This window comes from Setaria viridis, chromosome 7 (genome assembly GCF_005286985.2).
Source record: "Setaria viridis chromosome 7, Setaria_viridis_v4.0, whole genome shotgun sequence".
NCBI classification, from domain to species: domain Eukaryota; kingdom Viridiplantae; phylum Streptophyta; class Magnoliopsida; order Poales; family Poaceae; genus Setaria; species Setaria viridis.
Window position 1 is genome coordinate 1917845 of NC_048269.2, and position 19771 is coordinate 1937615.

The window sequence follows — 19771 nt, forward strand, 5'->3', positions numbered from 1 at the left end:
ATGTAACTATTTGCGCATATATTGTGTTTCTGAAAAAGCGACGAACACACATTTGAATGAGAAGTTGTTGTTATTACATATCAAATCACCCTACTAAAAATGAAGCAATGTATAGTTTGGATGATTAGTGGAGATGGTTGTATCCCCTACCCATTAAGAATCAAACCTTAAGTTTGACGCTGCATCGTCTCATTCAGTTGCCAACTGTGATGATTTTGTCAATCTTAAGATTCGAAGTATGTTTGAATTGATGGCAATGAATGTGTATATGTGTGAGAGTCTCTTTCTGCAGCATGTTCTGAAAAAGTATCACCGTACTCAAGTTGACACTTTTTACTGAAACAAAATCCAAATTAAACTGAAATTATTGGAGCGAAAACTTAATATATGTAATTATGTGTGTTTATATATATTTATTGATGATGATCAAATGTTCATATAAGCCAAAGCATTATGCATTCCATTAACTACACATGTGACATGTATAAGGATTAAAACTTTACGACGAGAGGCTCTTGGGTGACTAAGTTTAGTGTGTGTGGATTAGTATATATGGAGGGATCAAAACGAGTCGTCGTGGCAGCTGCCGCTGCTCTTCTTCCTCCGCATGAAGAGCGCGCCCACCAGCGGGATCAGCGGCTTCTTCTTCTTCTTCCTCCCCTCCTCCGCCGCCATCGTCTTCGCGGCCTCGTGCCCGGCCGACATCTGCCTCTGGAACCTCGGCTCGCGGTAGTAATGCGGCTGCGGCTGGGGCGGCGCGCGGTGTAGCTCCATCACGACGTCCGGCAACGGCGGCGCGCGGGACGCGGCGGCCGTCGGCGGGTCGGCGAACGTCACGTACCTCTTCTTCTGGAGCTCGCTTCCGGCAGCAGCCGCGACGCCGTCGGCCGAGCGCCGTGGCGGCGCCGGCTTCTTCTCGGCCTCGGTGAAGCTGAGGCCCTCGTCGATCTCCAGGTCGATGACCTTGGCGGCGGCGCCGGCGCCGGCCTCCTCGTCGTCGCGCGCCTTGAGCCTCTTAAGCTCCCTCATGGCGTGGCTGAGCTCCTCCTGCAGGGACTGGATGCACCCGGCCATCTTCTGCTTCTCCTCCCGCTCCTTCTTCAGCTCCTGCTTCGCCACCGCAAGCTCTGCTGTCACCGGCGGCACGGGGCGCGGTGTAGCTGTGGTGACAGCGCCGGCTGTGATGCTGACGGCGTGGTGGTTGGGTCTCGTTGCCGCCGCTCGGTTCTGTACGTGTATTCGTCGATTGAGTAGGGGAAATATGGGAACGTATTAAAAGAGGGAAATTACTTCATGATCAGTAATAACAGGAGTGCCAATTGATTACTGAACATAGGCAAGCGAATAGGAATTAACATTTTGCATATATATAAGGGGGGAATATCAAATGAAATGTTGTTGGATCATCAAATCAAATCAAATATGAACAAGAGAACAAACAATTTTATTCCTTTTTGAAAGGGGGGATTTCGACTCATTTATTTCCTCAATATATATATATATATAAATATTGGTTCAATCTAGACACAAGTTGAGTTTTATGTTTAAATTTTATAGAATGAGACATTAAATCATAAAATGTGATTAACAAGATGAGTTGATAATTTATTGTGAACATGCAACATGCATTTTAGTACCTCCATGGGTAAATAATAGCAGATGCTCCCAACCCATGAAAATAATTAGAAATAAATCTAATACACTTTTATAACATAGGGCATGATGCAGCTATCACTCCACAAATTTTGAAATTGAAATTCAAATTGTATAAGGAGAAACAAAAAACATTAAAAGGTAAATTTGACCATTTTAAATAGTTTAGAGAGTAAAATGAATCTAAATTTTGTTTACGATGAAACAGATAAAGCAAATTGTTCGAGACAGTAAAATAGACTTTTTCGATAAAATATATTTTCGAGTTTTTGGTACCTTGTATTTATAGCATTTTTGTAGCGGTGCCACGTCCTCCTATGGCCATAACACTATTATCAGGATATCTATTCATAAGAGAGTAAAGGCTACCTTTTATCTACTAGTCATGATTAGGGCACCTAATTACATTACACATGTGCCATCATCAAAGTAATAGAGGCTGTAGGCAGCTTCCGATCCAGTGGATGGAGTACACCTTTTGTAGCTTCCTTGATTCAGGTGGAAGCTAGGAACATATGTTATAGTCTTGACGCATACACTTTAAACACTCGCAAATCTATATAGTACTGACACTACTTTACTGTAATTAATCAAAAGTGATCCAACAAGCGCTGTAAATATAGAGATAGCAGGGTTCTGGAAGGTGTCAACATGCAATGCATCTTTGCTGGTGGGTTAGTAGGAGAGCATCTGAAAAGAAAGAAGAGGAAAAAGATGCATGCTTACAGTACTACATGGTAAAGAAGGCTAATAAGCTGCTTTTTGTAGCACCTTTTTTTCTTGGCTCAGAAGAAAGGAATAGAATGATCATCAAGCATTTTGACAATCTAGGTAGCTACCTTTTGTTCATGTATCAACTAAATTAAAGGACCAAGCAGCTGTAAACTCGAATATATATGAATTGAATAGCTATTTTTCCATATATATATATATTCTAATTCTATATATATATATATATTCTAATTCTACATACAAATTCATAGGCTAATAATAATCTTCTAGGTTGTGCATAATTAATTGAAATATTTCCATATCTGCAATCAATTTAAATCAGAGAAGAGGGAAAGAAAAACATAGAAATGCTAGAAACCCAGGACTAGATATATGCCCTGCATGATCAAGACTTGATCAATATGGAGTTAAAAGATTGTAACTGGTTTGAATTTCAGCGAAGAGGAAATGCTAATGACAGAGGTGTTGACTACTAGTTGGCCGTATTATATACTGATGAATGAACCAGTTGAGCTCGTAATCTGCAATGAAACTGAAACCAGTTTTGCTATGCAAATTACGAGCTCAAACTGGTTTGCATGTATCAGCGAAGTAACTTAGCATTTCCTCTTCGCTGATACATGCAAATTACGGTTCGCATTGCAAAGCTGGTTTCAGTTTCATCTAATTTTTTTTTGACGGTCAACGTAAGGGAGAGGATCTCCCACCTGAAATTTCATTGATAGTTGCCCCAAATGAAGGCCCGTAGGATGAAATTTCATTGATAGTTTCAACTAATTACGAGCTCAAACTGGTTTCATGGAAGAATATGGAGCGTGGCGTATCTTCTGATGAGCAAATACCTGGTTGACGGAGAGTTGGCGTCCGGCGGAGAGCTCCCCGGCGAGGACCCTCTCGCCGAAGAGGACGACGGCCTCCTTGACGGAGCGGAACGGAGCCCTGGTGTCGATCTCCGCCCGGCCGAGCACCACCACCTCGCCTCCTCCTCCTCCACCACCTCCCACCATTGTGCCGGGATTTTACGTACGTCTTTGCTGTAGCTGCTAGCAGCTACTAGTGCGGTCCAGCTGAATCGATCGATGCCAAGCAAAGAAGATATATATATGTATCTACGTATGCAACAAAGCAGGGGCTAGCTTGGACAAGACAAAACAACCGATCGATGGGTGGTCATGGCGTAGTGGGAATGTAGTTGCAATGGACGTCGTCGTTGGGGAGAGATGGATGGATCTATCTGGACAGAAATATACGATGCTTGTTATTAGGAGTAGCTTATAAGATGATGCACAAAACAAATGTGTATGTGTGTGTGACTGGTGAGGTGTGGGTTAGTTCCTTGCTTCGCGTCCACTGCACTGTGATATTCCCGCGCCACCTCTTGCTGGCTGGCTGCTGCATGGGGCATGGCCCCGCTTGCCGGTGAACGGTCGTGATCGATCCGACGATCCATCAGTCTTTGCCGACCATCCCTTTTTGCTCCACCGGTCGAGCACCATACAAACACAAACTACGGTAGCCACCTTTGTAAGCTAGTACATCCATACACGGACACACAGCCATTGTATGCGTGCATCACTACTGATACTATACACGTGTGCGCTTGTAGTTACTAGCTACTATATACACGAGGAAATGGAGGCTGCGTGCTGTCGACATGATAAGCAGGGACGACGACGACGACGGGTCACCAGCTCCGACTCGAGACCCATCACGTACTCATCCATCTCGGCTAGTTTCGCCTGCATCACTTTGGTCGTTATAGGTTCCTAGGTCGCGTGGTCTGGCTACGCAACGATCGACGTCGACACTGTTTGATCCTCCATCTAACTGTCTAAATTTAGCCATTTTTATCAAACAGGACCCAGCTAAAGATCTTTAGCTAGCTGGTTGAACCCAACTAAACTAGCTAAACCAACTGTCGGATTTATAAGCCCGACAGTCCACCAGGGGTTACCCAAGTGGTTGATTTATAGGTGGAGGGGATTGCGAAACCAAGAACTCGAAGGTGATCGCGAGAACACGGGGGACATGAAGGTTTTAGATAGGTTCGGATCTCCGAAGAGTAATACCCTACGTCATGTATGCTTGGTAGCTTGTATTGCTCGAGAGTTGATGTGTTGGGATGTTCGTTGGGATTCGATGGGTTTCGATGGGTTTCAATGAGTTGCCCTCAGGAGGCGCCCTTGGCCGCCTTATATAGGCTGATGACCTAAGGTTATAAGTCGGTTTGAATCTAATCTACTTGGTTATTACATGGAATTTGGTTATTACATGGAAGGTAATCTGGGTCGGATTACAATACGTATCCCGCAATATCTAGGTCGATTTTGAATCACCCGGCCTCCTTGGCATGTACTACAAGTATCTTCATGTTCTTGACCCGCACGTCCTGGTCGAGCGGGCCCACTTGTCAAGTCCGGCCAGTATCTCGGTCAGTAAGGACCCATGGGGTACCCATATCCCTCACCAATAAAAGACCAAAATACCCCTCATTCATTCACGCCTACCGGTCCCCGTGCCGCCTCTCCCCGCACGCCGCCCCTCCCCACCCGCCCCCTCCCCTCCGGCGCCACCTCCCCGTACCCCCTCTCCTCCGACGATGCCTCCCCTGCGCGGGCGTCACCTTCCAAGGAGGCGCGGTTGGAGGATGACGGTGTCAAGGACACTGACGCGGATGCCGCGATGGGTGTGTCCACCGATGGCAGGATCCAAGCAGCCTCGGGCTCGTCTTCGTGTGGCGCGGTCGGATCTGAGCGCAAGACCGGCATTTCGGGGATAGATTTCCAATACACGCAAGGAAGGAAGAAGACCGACTCCTATTAGGATTCCTCTGTAACCCTACTAGGACTCATACCATATAATCCTACTAGGACTCCTACCTTGTAACCGACTAGTAATCCCGCACCCTAGAGTATATAAAGCAGGGTTGGGTGTCAGTGTTTAGACCGGCAACCTACCGAGGGGGTACCCAAGGTAGTGTTTTATGCATGGGGCTCGTCGAAGATCAGGAACTCGAAGGTGAACTCGAACACACAATTTAGACAGGTTCAGACCGCTTATGTCGCGTAATATCCCTACGTCCGGTGTGTTGTTGGATTGTATTGATTGAAGTTGTTTAGAGGAGGTCCCTGCCTCGCCTTATATTGCCAGGGGCAGGGTTATAGATCGGTTGTTTTACAAGAGTACTAGTCGGATTCGACTAGAGAGTCCTACTCTAATTGCTACGAGTAGTTTCCTAATCCTCGACTAGTCCTTGTCCTCCACGTAGACCACACCATCCTGCACCATCATCTCCTTGTCTGACACATCTCGGTGTACATTCCCGACGAGCGCGAGAGAAGGGCGGGCGCGGTGCTGGCGCAGGCGGCGTAGGGGGTCGGATGGGCCGAGTGCTGGGCCAAGGTGGTGGGGTGGTTCTGGCCCAGGCAGAGGGGTTGGCAGGCCGGCGAAGAGGATAAGGCCGGCGTGTTTTCACGGGCCGTGGTCGATTTCGGCCCAGGTGAGTTTAGGGGTTTGGTTTTTATTTTTTAATTCAAATTTGAATTTAGATTTCAAATTTGAGTTCATCCAAATAAATTCCAAATAAAAAATCAACTCATTCATGCAAGGGTCATCACTAAATATTTTAGTGCACCATTTTCATTCACTAGAGATTTTGGGAGAGAGAGGGAGAAACTTTTAGCCCTACTTTGTTAATTATTTTCATGGCTCACACAAATTCATACAAAATTTTTGAAATTTCACTTTTTGCTAAAATTAACATTTTGGAAATTTGTGGATGTTACAGTGACGTGCTCAGTGGACTGTGGCGGTGGTACTGCGAGTGTTACGGATGGAAATGAAACAGCTCTGTTCCCCTAGTGCTTTTGAAGAGTGTGACGGCGTAACCCTAGCAATAGAATCTGCGAGTTTTCCATTATTGCAGCGCATGTGCTAGACGGAGTCCGCGAGTTTTCCATTACGCAATCCAAAGCGTGCCTCCGCCAGTCCTCGTCCTCAGGGGCTAGGCACCTATTTCAGGGCATGGCTCCTTCAGTCTTCGTCCTCGGGAGCTGGGTGCCTACTTTGGATCGGCACGCCTCCGTGGTTTCATCTATCCTTGTGTTCAAGCACTAGGATCTGCTTTTGGGATCAATTTTTTCTTCTTTTTTGACCATTAGACCGATTATACTAATCTCTTCGATGTTTGGGGGCTACTCCTATGGAGTGCGTCTTGTGACGCCCTCTATATCCTTCGCTTCGACCTGCTGGATACCCGACATCCTCAACTCGACACTTGACTTCGCTCTGCGTGGATGGCTCTGCGTTCGCTCGGATTTTCTTCTTTTTTTGAGCACTGTGCAGCCTCTCTCTGTCACCGTGACGCCATCATAGCTTCAGCCAACTACATTCCAAGCTTCATTGTTATGACTTCAAGTTCCTGTTCGCCTACACATCGCTCGGGAGCTTGAGGGATATGGGTACCCCATGGGTCTCCACGGACCAGGATATTGGTCCGACCTAACAAGTGGGCCCGCCTGACCAAGGCGTATGGGTCAAGAACATGAAGATACTTGGAGTACACGTTAAGGAGGTCAGGCGGTTCAAATCAGCCCAAATATTGCGGAACGCGTATTGTAATCCAACTCAGATCACCTTCTATGTAACTACCAAGTATATTAGATTCTAACCGACTTGTAACCCTAGATCGTCAGCCTATATAAAGCGGCCAAGGGAGCCTCCCGAGGGTACAAGACCCTCAACAATCTCATCAACTCTCAAGCAATACAAACCACCAGCATATAGGATATATAGGATGTAGAGTATTACTCTTCGAAGGGCTGAACCTATCTAAAACCCTTGTGTCCCTTGTGTTCTCACGATCACCTTCGAGTTCTTGGTTTCGCAATCCCCTCCACCTACAAATCAACCACTTGGGTAATCCCCTGGTGAACTGCTAGGCTCATAAAGGAAGGCTGGGGTCCCTAGATCGGTAGGCGAAGACCTCACAGAACCGCAACAGAGGATCAAATCCACAATACCAAACAACACCAAGCGCAGGGCGCAATATACAACACCCCAAACAGGACATAGGGTATTACGCTACTCTAGCGACCCAAACTTGTATAAATATGTGTCTTGTATTCTCGCTTTTACCTTCGAGTTCTAGGTTTGACAATCCCCCACCAACCAATCTACTACCTCGGGATACCCCTCGGTAGGTTGCTGGGTATAAAACACTGACACGGCGTGAGCCGAATCCGAGCGCAGGATTGGCGCATGTGGCCACGCAGCACCCAGGCCTGCGGCGGCGGCGTGGCGCACTCCCACGGCGATCTCTGGCACGCATGGGCCAAGTGGTGGTGCTGCGACCCAGGCTCCGGCGCAACCCCGATAGAGGCAGCGCCCTCCTCCTCCCCAGCCACGCCCTCCATGCCGTCCCCCTCCTCCACGACCACACCCTCCGCGCCGTCCCCTCCTTGCGTCCTCCTCCTCGCCGTCCTCCCCCAGGAGGCAGAGCTGGAGAGCATGCTCCGACGCAACACGGAGCTCGAGGCGTGCATGCTGCTACTCCTGTGCCTGTGCTGGGCATGCGACGCCGCTGCCTACGCGTGCCCAGTCTGCGCGGCCACCAAGAACAGTGCCCTCCATTTCCTTATCTCTTTTGATTCGTGGAAGTTCACGGCTTCTGATCCGGCTGTGCTTGTCGCCAAGACAAAACGACCTTCCTGCCAGAGACCAGGAGGTTGGCTTTCCTGCTTCTCAACCAGAGCATGAGCATGGTAATTTGTAGAAGTAGTTTGGTACATGCTCCACTTGAGCAGCTAAGGATTGGAAGTGTGTGCAGAGCTGCACAACATTGAACGGGATTGTGTGGGTAAAAGGAGAGGGAATGGCAAGAGTAGGATAGTCCAACAATACAATTAGCTGGTGGATCTAAACACCCCAACTAAATTTTAGCTAGTCAAAGTTTAGCTGGCTAAAAAAGATCTCTAAACTTTAGCCAGCTAAAGTTAAGCGGCTCCAAACAGAACCTATGTGTACATATATGCAAACTAGCTAACTCTCCACCTTATCTGCATCGGCCACTTGAACGCCAGACATTGTTAGTTTGTTTACGGCGCAAGGTAGGTAAAGAGATCATCGGAGTATTACTGCTCCATCAAGTACAAAAAGAAAGATCTTACGTTTTGGGCATGCCACCAAATATTAATTTACCTTTGACCACTATTTTTTCATGACCGTATTTATACAATCCAAGAAAATAAAATAAGGCCAGTCTCAGAAATGAAACTGTCACTCTCAACGCAAAGTTTCATATTGCAGCATTTAATTCTTGCATGGTGTTATGATTAAGTATTGTTTGATTAAAATCATAACATTCTCAGTGCAAGTTTCATTGAGTATCATGGGACTTAGTAACTGTGTCAAATAGGTTTCATGGGGATAGAATTCCACTCTTCTTTCTTCTTATAATTAGCTTGCCAAATCAACAAAATTGCTGATGTGACACAGGTTTTAATACTCATGAGAATCCATGCACTCCGGAGACTGGTCCGACAACATTTTATTTAAAGGAACTTCTACATATACGAATTTCATGTTTCAAATTAATAAGTATTTAAAAATTAGTAGGCTATCAAAAGTTCTGCAACATTTTGTGTGAAAACGTCAATTATTTAGTACTAATCCACCATCCCATTCAGGGCTGGGCTGGGCATGAGCTAAAATTTGCGCTGCTGCAACTTGGTTGGCCCGTGCATCTCTTATTTGAGACGGGCCGAATAGTATTTGTTCTCACACGAAAAGGAGCACAGAAGTACTGGCCCGTCAATGTAAAATGAGGCCTGCTATTCAACTTCGGGACTCTTTCATTTGATCAAGGTCAAGGTTGCTTTGGTAGTGACCCCTCTCCGGCCCAAATAGCAATACGGTCAGCCCGTTTCCTGAACTGCAGTTTTTTTTTTTTTTTGACAGCACGGTGCAGGACTGCAGGTTAACTCCTCGGATAGCCATTCAAGTTGCTTCTTTTTTCGTTTTGAGTTACATGGTGTACATATAATGAGTTTTCAATTGACATGTACATCATTTTACATATGTGTAAACTATACATTTCTTGTGGTATAAATAACACCACACACCAGCATATAGCTTTTTCGTTCCTTCTTGATCATTTCACACACTTCCCGTGCTGCATGTAGTTTGACTTTCATTTCAACACGATTCAAAGATTTTTCATGTGACTGAAATCTCAGAAACTCGCATTTGATATCAGAGTTCACCAAGATGGATTAGGGTTTTGTAGTTTTGGTTGTGGAAGGATCTTTCCATGGTTAACATGTTTGGACAAGTTCTTCTATGCAAGTCGACTCGTAGAGAAGGCACTGTGTGGTGGCAAGGACCCTACTTATTGCTGTTGATTGGGGGGGGGGGGCAAGTGAATGGAGAAATAAGAGATTTCTTAAGAGGCGATGTGTGGTGGTAAGGTGGATCTAGGGATGACCGTTACCAGCATGCTTGGTTCTATAAGCAAGGATCTTCTCAATTTTTTTTTAACTAAAGCGGGAGCATTGCTGTTTTTTTTTTTTTGCGAAAGGGCAGGAAGCCATTAGATAAAGTTGTAGCACAGTACAAACCCCTTGATTTTACATCACAAACCTTGGAGAAGGAAGAAATAACATAAAGACCTAGACTCACTCCTTCTCCAGCAGTAAACTTTGCAAACAAGACCCTAACAAATAAAGAAATCAAGTTCTTGCTTCTCAAGGTCCGCTGCAGTGCTCCTGATTCACTTGTCGCCCCTTGCCTCATCGAAGAAGAGGAAGAAGAGCCCAATCCAGGGAGCGGAAGCCACCATCGAGAAGACCAAGGAGACAAACATTGCTTAGCCGCAAAGCATCCCCCTCTAGCGCACATTGGACGTCATCCTTGACTCCCCGGCGAGGCAAAGAACCAGCACCGCCGACGAGGTCAGCAACACAGGAAGCAAATCCCCTTGGGGATAACAAGAACTTCATCCCTTTCACAGAAGAGAAGAAGGATACAAACCTCTGAGGTGGATCCATGGAAAGGTCGACGACCCCCACAACGTCGTCCTCCACATCATCCCTAGGAAGAAACCTAACCTTCATGGACCACTGCCGAAGAAGAAAGCACCGGTTTTGCCGACACTACTGCCGGTGCCGCCATCACCTTCAACTTTGACGCCGCCCTAGAGGAACAAAACATCCGGCGCACATCCATCAAACGCCACCAGGAAAACCTACCCTACTAACTAGCTATAGTAATTTGCAAGGAAAATACAGATCTGCCGCCAATTCATCTAATCCCCCTCCTCCTCCAACGCCGGCAAGGGCGCCAGAGGCGACGAGGATGACGAATCGACAGGAAAGATGAAATCACCCTTGAGTCGCCGCTGGATGCTATAGCAAGGGGAAGGAAAGGTGGAGAGAGTGAATGTGGGAGCATTGCTGATTTATTTAAGAGGAAAAGCAAAGTGAGTTTACGTTTGCCCTTACCTTATACATATGCCTTTCAAATTGTACTAGCATAAATGGTACAATACGTTCCTTTTTGGCTGAGCCAAGTAAGGGGACTTTGAAGTGTATTAGCTAGATGCAGCCCACCTCCAAAGTGATTATAATTACATCCTGCTGGTTGGAAAGTTGTACATTCCGTAGAACATCCCATAGAATCACAAAGTTTGTCATTTGTTTCACCGGCTTGCCACGTCTTGCCAACCCATAAGGCCTCATTCGTTTCACCAGGATTGGATTCTAGCCAGGATTACTTCCAGATCTGGTTTGAGTGATTCCACCCATGTCACTCAATCCGGCTAGGATTCATTCTAGGGGTGAGGAGGCATGGTTTCAATCCGGGCTATCTAATGTAGAAGGATTCCAATCCAGGTCAGTTTTTGTTCCAGGCCAGACTAAAACGAACAACACTTTCAATGCAAGTCTGGTTTCAAACCGGACCACTTCAAACCACCAGGAATAGACCTCATTCCGAGCCAATCCGGTAAACACGAACGAGGCCTAAATTGGATCTAAAGATTTATTTTGATGGGTTGTCAATGTGTTTTGGGAGTTGGGACATTTTAGTTTGCAGCTGTGAGTGTACATCGGCACACACTCGCAAAAGTGAGCAAGGCAATAAAACTTGCCTCTAAGGTCCCAAAGGGGGAGGGGTGATTTGTGTGCTGTGAGTGTAAAAAGGAGGGTTGGGCTCTGTTGGCGCTAGAAATCGGCTGATCGAATTCTCAGCGTCGGACACACGACCCGGGAGAATCTGCTTAGCTCCTGTTCGGGTGATCGTCCTGGTGCGGTTCGCGCGGCGTGCCAGCCAATCTGACATGTTGATTGGCAAGGAAAGAAACGTGTCAGATCCCAAAGGTTGCGATCGGCTAAGGTTCCGATCTCAAGATAGCTTATCAGCGAATCGGCCGATTTGCTGTGATAAAGAAATCGGCTATAATGCAGCTGATTACCGAGCAGCGTTAATAAAGAAGACTGCTGGAATAATCTAAACAACGCTACAGTAACAACACTAGGAACAGATCTAAATCGGCTATGCGTGAAATGAATAGATTGAATACAAGAAAGCCGAAAGTTCCAGTTCCTAGCTGGATAACTGGTGATAAAACTAGAATAACAGGTAAAACCTAGAATTCTAGTGAATATCGATAACTTGTGAATAAATCTAAACGTAACGACAGCGATGCGCCCGAAGTTAAAGCTTAGATATTACTCGATAAACGGAACTTACAGAGATCGGCTGGAGATCAAGTTGATGCAGCCCCGCCAACCCGTATGAACTCGTGAAAAGAAGAAAAGTATTGGCGAAGTCGCCTGCTTGAAAGTAAGTACGAGGAAATAGTAGTTTGTTGTATTGATTTGATGATGATTACAGATCTACAAGGGTGGCTATTTATAGCCCATTACAAACGACTTCTTATCCGATTAGAACTCTATCCCTAAATTGAAATAGAAAACGAATATTTACAAGTACGATTCGTACTAGGTCAATTATCGCGCTCTTCATGGGCTGATTCCCTCTTCGTCTTCACAATCCTCTTTAGGCCCACACCGGCCCAATTATTCCAGCCTCCTAATCGGCCGATTTCTATTCACCTCATTGGCAAGGGACAACCGATTAGGATCCACGTGTCGAGGGCTCAGACTACTCCGACCCTGGGATCTAAGGTCGGGCGAGGCGGAGATCCTCCCTTGGAGGGTTGGGCGCATCTGATCCCAGTCCTCAGGGGTCGGGCAAGGTGGAACTCCAAAGGTCAATCGGCCGATCCATAACTGTAGCACCAATCGGCCGATTTCTAACCGCCATCCCTGTGTCTCGCCGTTTCTTCCAATTTCTTCTTTCCCTGACGCCGATTATACACGTGTCAAAATCTGGCGTCAACGCATGCCCCCCAGTTTCGGAGTAAAACATAGTCTTTACTTCGAAATTCCTTTCAACTTCCCTTCCGAAACGAGCGCATTGAAAATATCCTTCCGTTTCGCGGTCTCCAGCCTGATGATTGCAATTTTTCGAAACGGGCGCCCACGACAACCACTCCTCCCGAAAAAAACGAAACGCCGGCGCGGTAGAAATTACACTCTTACCCCTTCTCATACAACCTTTAAATATCAGTACGCCCCGTACTCCCCGTACGAGCTCACGTCTTCCTCCTCTAACGCACCGGTCTTCTTCTTCCTCGGGCGCTTTCTTTAGTCCTCCAGTTTTCCTCCTTCCTTCCATTCCTCCCCACTTCTCCAATGGCGGCACCCTCAACCACTTCTCCAGCGCCCGAAGCTCCGGAGATGGCGCCTTCGGCGGAGGTTCCAGCAGCAACAGCGGCGGCTCCATCGACGGGAGAAGGAACTCCGTCAGTGGAAGTTGGGGCTGTTAGGATACGGGGTAGGCTATGCTAGCGCAAATCAAAATTTCTACCGCGTAAAACCAGGAATAACTGCCGTATAAGGATCACGGGATTACCACTCGACGCACTACTGGTACGGAAGATGTAGATATGCGTCGATGCACTGAAGACGATCACGTAGTCGTACGTAGTCGATCAATGTAGTCGTACGTAGTCGATCACGTCAACGTCCAGCAGCTCCTCAGCAGCTCGTCCACGTGCAGCAAGATCGCCCCCGGTGCCGTGGCTCGTCGTCGGCTCGTCGTGGCTCGTCGGCGGCTCGTCCAAGTGCTGAAGGCGCAACACCTCCAAGGTATCCACACGTGCAGGGAGGAAGCGTCACAAGCCGGACTGCTAGATCCGCGAGTTGCAACAGGCGAGGGCGTGGGAGGCACGGCAGGTGTGTTTCGCCAAAAGGTGTAAACCCTAGGGCACCCCCACCCCTCTATTTATAGAGGTTCCTGACGGGCCTCTGGGTCCGAGACCCATTAGTACTTCTAAACCTAATCCAACTCGGATCAGATCCGAATTGGGCTTCCAGCCCCTTAAGTGTGTGACCCTATGGGTTCGGATACGTATAGACATGGCCCGAGTACTCCTACTCGGCCCAATAGTCAGTAGCGGCCTCTAGCAAGACGTGCCAACTCCTATACGCACATGAAGATCATATCAGACGAACCATCACAACATAATATACATGCTATTCCCTTTGCCTCATGATATTTGGTCTAACTTCAAGTCGACCGCTCTTTCTCGATCCTGTGATTCGGAATCCCTTTGTGGGTTAACTCTTAACCATACGTAGCATGGCCATGCATTTTCGGATCCGATCACTCGAGGGGCCCAGAGATATCACTCTCAATCAGAGAGGGGCAAATCCCATCTTGATTGACCATGTCTCATAGCATGCTTCTTGACAAACCCGAAAGCTACCTTTATAACTACCCTGTTACGGCGTAGCGTTTGATAGCCCCTAAGTAGGTCGATCCACATCTAGAAAACATGCGACAATCTCAGGTCTAAGGACAAAGCGTATATGTTGTTTAAAGAGAGAACTACTTCTCGTGTTGGGTCAGTCCTAGCACATGTCTCCACATGTGTCCACATTATTAGTTCAACATCTCCATGTCCATGACTTGTGAAACATAGTCATCAACTAATACATGTGCTAGTCTAATATTCATGTGTGTCCTCACATGAACTCCGACTAGGGACAACTTTAGAATAACCATACAAGTAAAGAGTTTCACATACAATTCACATAATTGCAAATCAATTCAAGTAGCCTTCAATGGATATTCAATGAACACAATATACAAATCATGGATACATATGGAATATCATCATCTCTATGATTGCCTCTAGGGCATACCTCCAACAGTCTCCCTCTTGCACTAGAGTCAATCTAGAAGGTACCTAATACCCATAGCTCTTACATGCGCATCATGCTTAGCCTGCGGGAGTGGTTTTGTCAACGGATCAGAAATGTTCAGATCCGTGTGTATTTTGCATATCTTGATCTCACCCCGGTTAACGAAGTCTCGAATGAGATGAAATCGCCACATTACGTGTTTGTTCTTCTGGTGGTTCCTTAGCTCCTTTGCTTGCGCAATTGCCCCATTGTTATCACAGTAGAGATTCAATGGGCTGGACGCATTCGGGAACACACCAAGCTCAATGAGGAAATTCCTTATCCAAACACCTTCCTTCGCGGTTTCCGAAGTCGCGATGTACTCGGATTCTGTCGTAGAATCGACCACCGTCTCCTGCTTGGAACTCTTCCAACTAACAGCACCACCATTCAGCGTGAACACAAATTCTGATTGTGACTTTGAATCATCTCTGTCGGTTTGGAAACTAGCATCGGTGTAACCTGTTACAACGAGCTCCTCCTCACCTCCATAGACGAGGAACATATCTTAGTACTTAAGAATGTTTGCACCGCTGTCCAGTGACTCTCACCTGGATCAGATTGGTGTCTGCTTGTCATACTTAGCGCATATGAAACATCTGGGCGAGTACTTATCATTGCATACATGATAGATCCAATAGCCGAGGCATATGGCACTCTACTCATGCGATCCCGCTCATCAGCAGTCGAAGGACACTGAGTTTTGCTGAGATGTATGCCATGTGACATAGGCAAGAACCCTTTCTTTGCCTCTTCCATGCTGAACCGCTTCAACACTTTGTCAATGTAAGTATCTTGGCTTAAACCTATAAGCCTTCTCGATATATCTCTATAGATCTTAATGCCCAGAATATATGCCGCTTCCCCTAAGTCCTTCATCGAAAAACTATTTTTCAGTGAATTCTTTACGGACTCAAGCATGGGAATGTTATTTCCAATCAGTAATATGTCATCCACATATAAGATTAGAAATACTACAGAGCTCCCACTAACCTTCTTGTAAACACAAGACTCTTCTTCGTTCTTGGTGAAGTCAAACCCTTTGACCACTTCATCAAAACGAATGTTCCAACTCCTAGATGCTTGCTTCAATCCATAAATGGATCTCTGAAGCTTGCATACCTTTCCAGCATTTTTCGGATCGACAAAATCCTCGGGTTGTATCATATACACGTCCTCAGCTAGGTTTCCATTCAGGAAAGCTGTCTTGACATCCATCTGCCATATCTCATAATCGAAATATGCAGCTATAGTTAGTATAATCCGAATGGACTTAAGCATCACTACGGGCGAGAAGGTCTCGTCGTAGTCAACTCCTTGAACCTGTCAAAAACCTTTAGCGACAAGTCATGCTTTATAGATGTGAACATTTCCATCCATGTCCTTTTTCTTCTTATAGATCCACTTGCACTCTATGGCTTTAACACCATCAGGCAGGTCAACCAAGTTCCAAACTTGATTGTCTTCCATGGACTCTAGTTCGGATTGCATGGCACTCTGCCATTTTTCGGAGTCTGGGTCCATCATTGCTTCTGCATATGTCGCAGGCTCATCATTGTCCAACAATAATATTTCCCGCATTTCGCGGAGCCTTGCCGACCTTCGTGGTTGTGGCGGTGCTTCTCTTGCCATGGGTATCTCAACTTGTTCTGCTACGTTAGCATCACTCATTGATTCTTGCCCGATCGGCTCATCTTGAACTTCTTCAAGATGCACTGTCTTTCCACTCTTTTCTCCTTTGAGAAACTCTTTCTCTAGGAAAACCCCGTTCCGAGCGACAAACACTTTGCCTTCTGATCGGTTGTAGAAATAATATCCCAAAGTTTCCTTTGGATATCCCACGAAAATGCACTTATCCGACTTGGGTGTGATCTTGTCCGACTGAAGTCGCTTAACAAACACTTCACATCCCCAAATCTTTAGAAAAGACAAACTAGGAACCTTTCCTGTCCATATCTCATATGGTGTCTTAACTACGGATTTAGATGGTACCCTATTAAGTGTGAAAGCTGCTGTTTCTAGAGCGTATCCCCAAAATGACAACGGTAGGTCCGACTGGCTCATCATTGATCGAACCATGTCCAACAAAGTTCGATTACGTCGCTCGGACACACCGTTTCTCTGAGGTGTTCCAGGCGGCGTAAGTTGTGGAACAATTCCGCAACTCTTTAGATGATTGCTAAACTCGTGGCTCAAATACTCGCCTCCACGATCAGATCGTAAGGCCTTAATTTTCTTGCCACACTGATTTTCAACTTCATTCTGAAATTCCTTGAACTTTTCAAAGGTTTCAGACTTGTGCCTCATCAAGTAGACATAGCCATATCTATTAAAATCATCAGTGAAAGTTATGAAGTATTGGAATCCTCCTCTAGCCGTCGTGCTCATTGGTCCGCATACATCACTATGTACGAGTTCCAACAAGTCTACTGCTCTCTCAGGAAATCCTGTGAAAGGCGTCTTGGTCATCTTGCCTAGCAAGCAAGCCTCACATGTCTCGTATGATTCAAAATCAAATGAAGTTAGAAGTCCATCAAAATGGAGCTTCTTCATGCGCTTTTCACTTATATGACCCAAACGACAATGCCACAAGTATGTAGGACTCAAATCATTAGGCCGAGGCCTTTTAGCACTTACATTACAAACAGGTGAACCATCAAGATTTAAAACAAATAATCCATTCACAATGGGTGCAAAAGCCATAAACATATTATTTTTAGAGATCACACAACCATTGTTTTCACTCGCAAATGAATAACCATCCTTCATCAAGCATGAAGGAGACAAAATGTTTCGACTTAAACTAGGAACGAAATAACAATTATTCAACTCCATAATAAATCCTGACGGGAGGTGGAGTTGCATCGTCCCGACGGTCAACGCAGCAACTCTTGCATTATTGCCCACGCGGAAATCAACTTCTCCTCTTTCCACGCTTCTACTTCTTATCATTCCCTGCATCGAATTGCAAATATGAGCAACCGATCCGGTATCAAATACCCAAGAATTAATAATTGTATCAGCGAGAAAAATGTTGTCTATAACATTAACAACAAGCGTACCTGAGGTAGAAGTACTCTTACTTCCGCCATTCTTCAAGGAAGCTAGGTACTGCTTGCAGTTTCTCTTCCAGTGAACAAGTTCATGACAGTAAAAGCACTCTTTGTCTGGAGCAGGTCCAGGTCCAGCTTTAACCTTGGGCGTTGGGTTTGGCTTGGACGTTCCAGCCTTGCCCTTCTTCTTCCAAGAATTGCCCTTCTTCTTAAAGCTAGGCTTGTTCTGTATAGCCATCACATGGCTGGTACTAGCGCTTTTCTTGATGTCAGCCTCTCCTATTTTAAGCATGCCACACAGCTCATTCAGACCCTTCTCCGTCCCATGCATATGGTAGTTCGAGATAAAGTTCCCATAGCTAGGTGGAAGAGACGAAAGAATGAAATCAGTGGCCAACTCTTGGCCCAGTGGGAAGCCTAGCTTCTCCAACCGTTGAGTGTAACCAACCATCTTGATTACGTGTGGTCCTACTGCTGCGCCTTCTGCTAGCTTGCTCTCAACAAAGGCCTTAGACACATTGAACCTTTCAGTCCTGGCCTGTGTTTGGAACATGTCTCTAAGCGCCACGATCATATCGTGTGCCTCATGGTTTGTTTCGAACTACATCTGCAGCTCGGGTTCCATGCAAGCAAGCATAAGGCAGCTTACTTCGAGGTTAGCATCACATGCTTTCTTGTAAGCATTCTTAGCAGCAGCGGGTGCATCATCAGCAGGTTCTTCTGGTAGTGGGTTGTCTAGAACATCTTCCTTTTTCTCAGCCCTGAGAACAATTCTCAGGTTACGGATGGCCCGTTTTCATATGGTGATCTCCATCTCCATAGAACCTGTTCACCATGGTGATCTTCATCTCCATGTTCCATGTGCGCCATCCTCCTGGTGATGAGTCCTCCAAGAACTAGAACATGCTATTACGCCTAATAGCTAGTAAAGGATCTAGTAATGAAGATTACATAGTTGCTTGGATCATCACAGATTGGTACGCAGACCATTAAATATAATAAAGTGACAACACATATGGCTCCTTCCGTGTTGCCGTACGCGCGACACGCAGGTCACGAATGAGTTACACACATGCATCACATACACAAGGGGGGCCATACTGATCACAAGATACATACATACATCCTGCAAAACAGAGTTAGGCGTCCTAACGTTCCAAACTTCGGATGCCCGAGACTCCATCTTCCAAGCCGAATTTGGGAAATCTAATTTCGTCGAAAACGGCGAAGCGGTTGAATTTCATGTGTAACTTTTTCTGTAGATCAATTTTCATATAAAATTTGCCCCGATCCGAGATCGTACCGAAAAGTTACGGCTGATTTACCGAAGCATACGCATACAGCAAAAATCCCGACCCCGGCAGTAGATCTCATCTACTATTGCACATCTAATGCGCCTGGCGTATGACCCTGGATTTCGATTCGACCAATCATATTGATCTTCGCTCACTGCAACTGGATTTACGTGTATCACTTAACTCCGATGGCGGAAACCGACCGGTAGGAGTATGTCGTTACACTACCATTGCAGCAAGGGCACGAAAACAGGACATAGATCAAACGGAAAACTCGCATATCTCCATGTGCACACATCCCGAATCCAAAACTAAGCAGCTACGGCTCTGATACCACTGTTAGGATACGGGGTAGGCTACGCTAGCGCAAATCAAAATTTCTACCGCGTAAAACCAGGAATAACTGCCGTATAAGGATCACAGGATTACCACTCGATGCACTACTGGTGCGGAAGATGTAGATATGCGTCGATGCAGTGAAGACGATCACGTAGTCGTACGTAGTCGATCAATGTAGTCGTACGTAGTCGATCACGTTAACGTCCAGCAGCTCCTCAACAGCTCATCCACGTGCAGCAAGATCGCCCCCAGTGCCGCGGCTCGTCGTCGGCTCGTTGTGGCTCGTCGGCGGCTCGTCGGCGGCTCGTCCAAGTGCTGCAGGCGCAACACCTCCAAGGTATCCACACGTGCAGGGAGGAAGCGTCGCAAGCCGGACTGCTAGATCCGCGAG

General features: G+C 46.3%; 1 protein-coding gene across 2 annotated transcripts; it reads right to left on the bottom strand.

Moving 5' to 3' along the window:
• Positions 1-386: 386 nt before the first annotated feature.
• LOC117863007 (WEB family protein At1g75720) lies at positions 387-3727 on the bottom strand. 2 transcript variants are annotated; one of them, XM_034746574.2, is made up of 3 exons: positions 3228-3727; positions 1930-1968; positions 387-1227 (listed from the first exon to the last, which is right to left on the bottom strand). In XM_034746574.2, exons 1-3 carry the CDS (start codon positions 3390-3392, stop codon positions 562-564), a joined length of 870 nt encoding a protein of 289 aa, XP_034602465.1. In that variant the 5' UTR covers positions 3393-3727; the 3' UTR covers positions 387-561. The 2 variants fall into 2 exon arrangements, with proteins under 2 accessions (XP_034602465.1, XP_034602466.1); XM_034746575.2 differs by lacking the exon at positions 1930-1968 and having other exon boundaries at positions 3228-3712.
• Positions 3728-19771: the final 16044 nt, after the last annotated feature.